General features: G+C 35.7%; 1 protein-coding gene across 1 annotated transcript in view; it reads left to right on the forward strand.

The window, feature by feature from the left end:
- LOC122359491 (dual specificity testis-specific protein kinase 2-like) overlaps positions 1–5,816 on the forward strand; it is a 16,138-nt gene extending 10,322 nt beyond the window's left edge. Inside the window, exons 5-8 of the mRNA XM_043259814.1 lie at positions 2,082–2,228; positions 2,312–2,394; positions 5,319–5,409; positions 5,591–5,816. Coding sequence (XP_043115749.1) covers positions 2,082–2,228; positions 2,312–2,394; positions 5,319–5,409; positions 5,591–5,701 — 432 coding nt within the window. The 3' untranslated portion in view covers positions 5,702–5,816. The remainder of the gene's footprint in view (positions 1–2,081; positions 2,229–2,311; positions 2,395–5,318; positions 5,410–5,590) is intronic.
- The last annotated feature ends 12 nt before the right edge of the window (positions 5,817–5,828 follow it).

Genomic DNA, 5,828 nt, shown 5'->3' on the forward strand with positions numbered 1-5,828 from the left:
ACCAATTAAAAGTGTAACTTGAAATTATGTTTAGATAAAAATTCCATTCTCATATTTAGAATATATATGATGTTATGCTTTGCTTTTATTGACTTAGTACTACTGTCATAGCAGTTTATGTATTGATTTATTATATTTTTAAAATATAAATAATTCATTTAATTCATTCTAGCATTAAAATGGCAATAATAGTGGTTAGATTAAAATTATGATTCCTAATTGAGAAGGAAACTATTTCAGGGTAAATGCCAAGTCATTTGCTTTTAGAGAGCAAGGATGTAGTAAACTGATCAAAAGTGAGAGTAAAGGCCAAAAAAGATACATTTCAAATAAATGCTATTCTTTAGAACATTTAATTCATCAAAGAACTCTAGGAAAAACTATTAACTTTTTTTATATTTGTTTATATAAAAAGAAATAGTGACAACCACAAACCTCCCATAGTCTCGTAATTCTTTTAGTTTATGATGCAAAATTAAATTATCTTTAAAAAAAAATTAAGTATCTAGTAAAAGTGCTGTAAATTTAATCCATTTTGATATTGAAATTAGTCAGACTCGGCCACTGAGATGCTGCAAACACAATCAGAGTACCATAACTACATTCGGTTATCTATTGCATTGTGCCGTCTCAGTGAGGGTTAGCTGGGAAATAATATCACCAGTCCCTCGTCTGATGGCTCTTCCCTCTCTTCTCTTGTGTACTAACATAACCTACAGTCAGGAGGGTTTCCAGCTAGATGTTTGTTCATTTTTCTGAATTTCCAAGTGTCCATTTGAATAATTCATTAATTTCTAAATCCATATGTTTTTTGTATCTGTTCTTGCCTCTGGAATGGAAAGAATGCTTTGTTTTTGTTTTAAGTCCAGCTTACCTAAAGGACAAAGTCTGTGCTATTTGGCAATAAACACCGCATTGTATGAGAACATGAATATTGATGTCACAGGATGGCAGCTTTTGTCTTCCCTCCATAACTGCAGCCACTGTTTATGTAGAGTAAAATATGTAATTGGAAGCTGGGGGGTAGAGGATGGAGCAACACATTATTAACCATCAAATACAAATATATTTTAAGTTCTTAAATAAATCCCCACATGAATGCAGGGGGTGTGTTTGTTTGCATGTGCCAGGGCAAGGAGTCTAGGTCTTTTGTATGCTTAACCTGCACCAGCTTGTGTGGTCTCAGGTGTTTGAATTAAGTGTGTGTGTGTGTGTGTTAGTGTGAGAGAGTGAGTGTGTGTGTTTTCATGCATGTTTAAGATTGTCTTCAAAATACAGGTGTTCCAGCTCACATTCTTGAGATGGGTCACTCTTGAAGGAACTTGTTAGCACCTTCTCCTGTTTTTTGTTTTTCCAACAGCCTTTACTATTTCTCTGTGTGTGTCCCTTTAGGTTTGTGGGAGTGTGTGTACATGAGGGGCATCTTCATGCACTGACAGAGGTAAGAGTTTTANTTTTTTTTTTTTTTTTTTTTCTTGAGGTTTTTTTTTTTAAAGGTTTATGTTCACCAAAGCTGCATTGATTTAATCAAAAGTACATGAAATACTCAGTTTAAATATTTTAATATTTTCAGTCACCATTATTCCAGTTTTCATTGTTACAAGACCCTTTAGAAAGGATTTTATAAGAACTGATCTGGTACTCAAACGTTTTATTTTTATTATTGTTGTTGATGAAACCTTGTTTTGCTTCTTTTTTTTTTTTTCACTTCAAAGGAACTTTATTTTCATTAGAATCTTTAAGTAACATAATAAATGTCATTTAAAAATTTAGGAATTACTGTTGTCATCTGATCACTTAGGGCTTCCTTGCTGAACAGACGTACGAATTTCTTCAAAAACAATCCCAAATGTTTCAATAGTTTATTTTATTTATTTATAGGTAACATTTCTTTTGCTTGACATACTATATATTTTTCACTAAGCTCAATGCAAAGGAGTCTGGAATAGCTTTTNAGACAGTTCATGGGTTGACATGTGAGGTATAACGTTCAAGCAGTTTTCTGGCTTTTTATGCTTTACCTTTAACATCCTTTGGTTTCATAGAAGATGACTTCAAAGTTTGACCTCTGTGTGTTGTAGTTCATTAATGGCGGCAACCTGGAGCAGCTGTTGAACAGTGACGTGTTCCTGTCCTGGTCTGTGAGAATAAACCTCAGTCTTGATATTGCCAGAGGACTGGAATACCTACACAGCAAGGGCATATTTCACAGAGACCTTACGTCAAAGGTACACGCGAATATTTCTTTAAAATGTATACAAATACATATTAAGGGCGCACAAATATTCTGAATGTGTTTGTTGTTTTGTAGAACTGTCTGGTACGCTGGGAGAACGGGCAGTGCAGTGCTGTGGTGGGGGACTTTGGCCTGGCAGAGAAAATTCCTGATCACAGGTCAGTAAATTGCATTGTCATTACTCGAGAGATAAGATTAGATATACTGCACTCGTCAGAGAGTTAAAGAGAGATGGAAGCAGTCAAGTACTGATTGATGAGCTTCCATTTTTCCGTAAAGCTCTTGTATCTATAGCTGGAAAGTAAATGATTGAGAGCATGTGATGTAGTCAGCCTCCGCTCATCCCGCCCAGTCATGTCCTGCTGTTGTTTCAGTCCATGTGTACACAGAGCAGCATGTGTAAATGAAATGGATGTTAAATACCTCAGATATGCTTGAGTTATGATGTTGACATTTACCCTTAATAGCTCAAGTATCTGTTCTCACATGATATGAAGCATGTACTGCTGGACTGCAGGCATTTGCACGTGCTGGTAATGTGGACGGATGGCTAGAAAAACAATCGGGGAGGGAAAAATCAAACCGTTGCATCTGAAGAGGAAGAAAANTTTTTTTTTCTGCACACCAAATCTGCATTTATTTGATCCAAAACACTGAAAAAAAACCCAGTAATGTTGTTACTTGCATTTTTACTATTTAAAATAACTGCTTTCTATTTTTTTCTAAAGTTATTTTAAATGGTAATGCTTAAATTTATTGTTTTCTGTATTTTGGTTGTGCTTGGTGAGCAGAAGAGATTTCTTTGAGCATGAAAATCTTATGATGTATTTTCAGATGTGACTATTCATAAGTCCAATTCATAAGGTATGAAGACCCTGAAATACAAAATGTAATTCCTCCCGTATTAAAGTAATAATTACACATACCAGTAATGATACATTATAGCTTTTAAGTCACTATCATGGTGTCCACAGAAATATTAAACAGTACAGCTGATTTTAGCATTGATAAAATGATCATAGGATCATTTGATGCTGAAGACTGGACTAATTGCTGCCAAAAATTCAGCTTTGCCATTACAGGAATAAATTATTTTAAGATGTATTCAACAGAATAGTTATTTCACAGTATTACTCTTTTACTAGAATATTCATGAATGTAGCCATGATGAGCAAAAGACTGTTTCATCATGGGTTTTTTTTTGTTTTTTGTTTTTCAAAATCAGCCCAAACTTTTGAACTGTAACCTAAGAACAGCACTTCTATATTTAGTCATCTTAGTTTCCATAAAATGGATTGTCCACATTTTATTGAGGCCAATATATAACGGTTCACAAGGACACAGAAGGATGCGTGATATTATGCAATGCTTTTGCAAGAAATCACTCTCTTGATATTACAGGATTTCCCAGTGTAACGACGGTTGGAGGCTTTAATTGTGTACACTCCTGGCAACTAGGTCTGTGATACTGTAATTACCGGGTGACTTTATGAGGAAATGGGAAATTGAGCTGTGTTTAGTATTACATTTGAGCTGGTAATTTTACAGGAGCTTCCAGATTGACATTTGTTTGCAAAAAAAATGCAACTTAAGTAAGGGATTACTGTTAATGATATTCCAGTGTGAAAAATGTTTGGCCAGCAGAGACTACTGTATGTAACCATTAATCCATATATCCTGTGGATTAACATTCCTTTTAGTGAAGTGCTCATGCTGGGACATATTAAAGTGATCTGCTGCTTGTGTAATCCTTTCCTCAGCATAGAGCCTCTGTATAAACTTCTCCGTTCAGCTTTCCTTTTATACACGGTCTCAGCATAAACATTACATAATGGAGTAGCTAAAGTGTACCTCCCCAACTTAGCATGTGTGATCATGAGTGCCTTCAGAGTGCTGGTTTTGTTCTGCCTTTGTGTTGATCTCCTCAGTGAGAGAATGGCGATCTTATGAAAGCATGCTGTTGTTATATTTTGCAACATATTATATTGTTTTTGTATTTACTTTGCATGATATGTAATTGCATTGTTCAAAAATTGAGTCTGAGAGTCTTTTTGGGGGGGGGAACTAAAAAATATACTACAAACGGTAATGTTGTGAAATATTATGACTGTTGAGGCGTTTTCTACTTGTTCATTACTCAACTACATGTGTTAAATATGTTCAAGTCTTAGTTTCTTCAGAAAAAGACCTGATTTTCAACTGTTCAATCTACAACAGTTTACTGCATAAAATACTCCCACAATGCAATGTGCTCTCTCCAGTATTATGAATGAACCAGATTTGCACTTCCTTGCTTGACCATTTTATTGAACAACCAAATGTTTATCATAGGATAATTTTTGCTGTTTTACTTACTAATTTAATAGCTATGTATACAAGTAGTAAGCTAGTGCTCCATTGTACATTGTTGTGTCAAAGTCATGAGGGACTTGTTTCCTCTACATTTGTGTTGATTTTAATGATGGCTTTGTAGGAATGTCTGTGTGAAAGAGAGCAGTTTTACAGTTGAGCTCTGTTTCTTTTTGTTGGTATTTCCGTAAAAGTTGTGTAATGCATATTTTGTAATGCTTGTGAATGCTTCACGTTTACGTGTAAAACCATGGGTATTTGTATATGTGAAGAAGACTGAGCAGACCACTAAATGATGGCTTTTTGGAAAGCTCTCCTAAAAAGGACAAAGTATTTCAGCTGTTTGCTGCGGTAGATTCCCTCACTCTGAGTAACCCACATCCACAAATGGTGTTTACACTGCAGTGCATTACTCTATTTATCTCTCTCTCTCTTCCCTTGTCTCCACTCTTCCTCTCTGTCTATTTATGCCCAGTACACAGTCCCAGACCAAAATAAAACTGAGGAAGTGTCTCTCAGCAGCATATGAGTATGCCAGCTATAATTAAGATCTTACAAGAGCTTGTTTTCTTATTTTTGTACATCCACACGCACATAATCATGCTGTGGGTTAATGGAGTAGGGGTTTATGGGTCTTCAATTTGGAAATGAGTAGTAATTAAAGTGATCCTACAAGTTCTATTAATCTTTTTTTTTTTTTTTTTTTTAAGTAAGTGATTTTTCCTTTTTTCAGCGACGAGGCAGAGAAGCAGAGCTTGGCTGTTGTTGGCTCCCCCTACTGGATGGCTCCGGAGGTGCTCCGAGGAGAGCGCTACGATGAAAAGGTGGAACACGTATGATTTCATTACCCAGATACAGGCCAGAGTCCTCCTCAGTGACTCTTTCACCCACATTACTTGTGAAATTAATCTGACAATTTTAAATCTAAAACTGGTGCCATTATTTGTGTGTGTGTGTGTGTGTGTGTGTGTGCGCGCGTGTATAAATAAAACTTTTTTCTAACAGGTGGATGTGTTTGCCTATGGTATTATTCTCTGTGAGATTATTGGCCGGATACAGGCAGATCCTGACTTTCTTCCACGGACAGAGGTGAAAATTGAACATACAGCATCTTAAAAAGTCACTCCAAATATTTTTACAGTTAGACAAACCATTTCAATACTTCTAGAACAGTGGTTCCCAACCTTTTTTAACTCACAGCCCACACAACCAAACACATATGTTTCCACGGCCCACTGCAAAA

This window comes from Puntigrus tetrazona, chromosome 2 (assembly GCF_018831695.1).
Source record: "Puntigrus tetrazona isolate hp1 chromosome 2, ASM1883169v1, whole genome shotgun sequence".
Classification (NCBI taxonomy): Eukaryota; Metazoa; Chordata; class Actinopteri; order Cypriniformes; family Cyprinidae; genus Puntigrus; species Puntigrus tetrazona.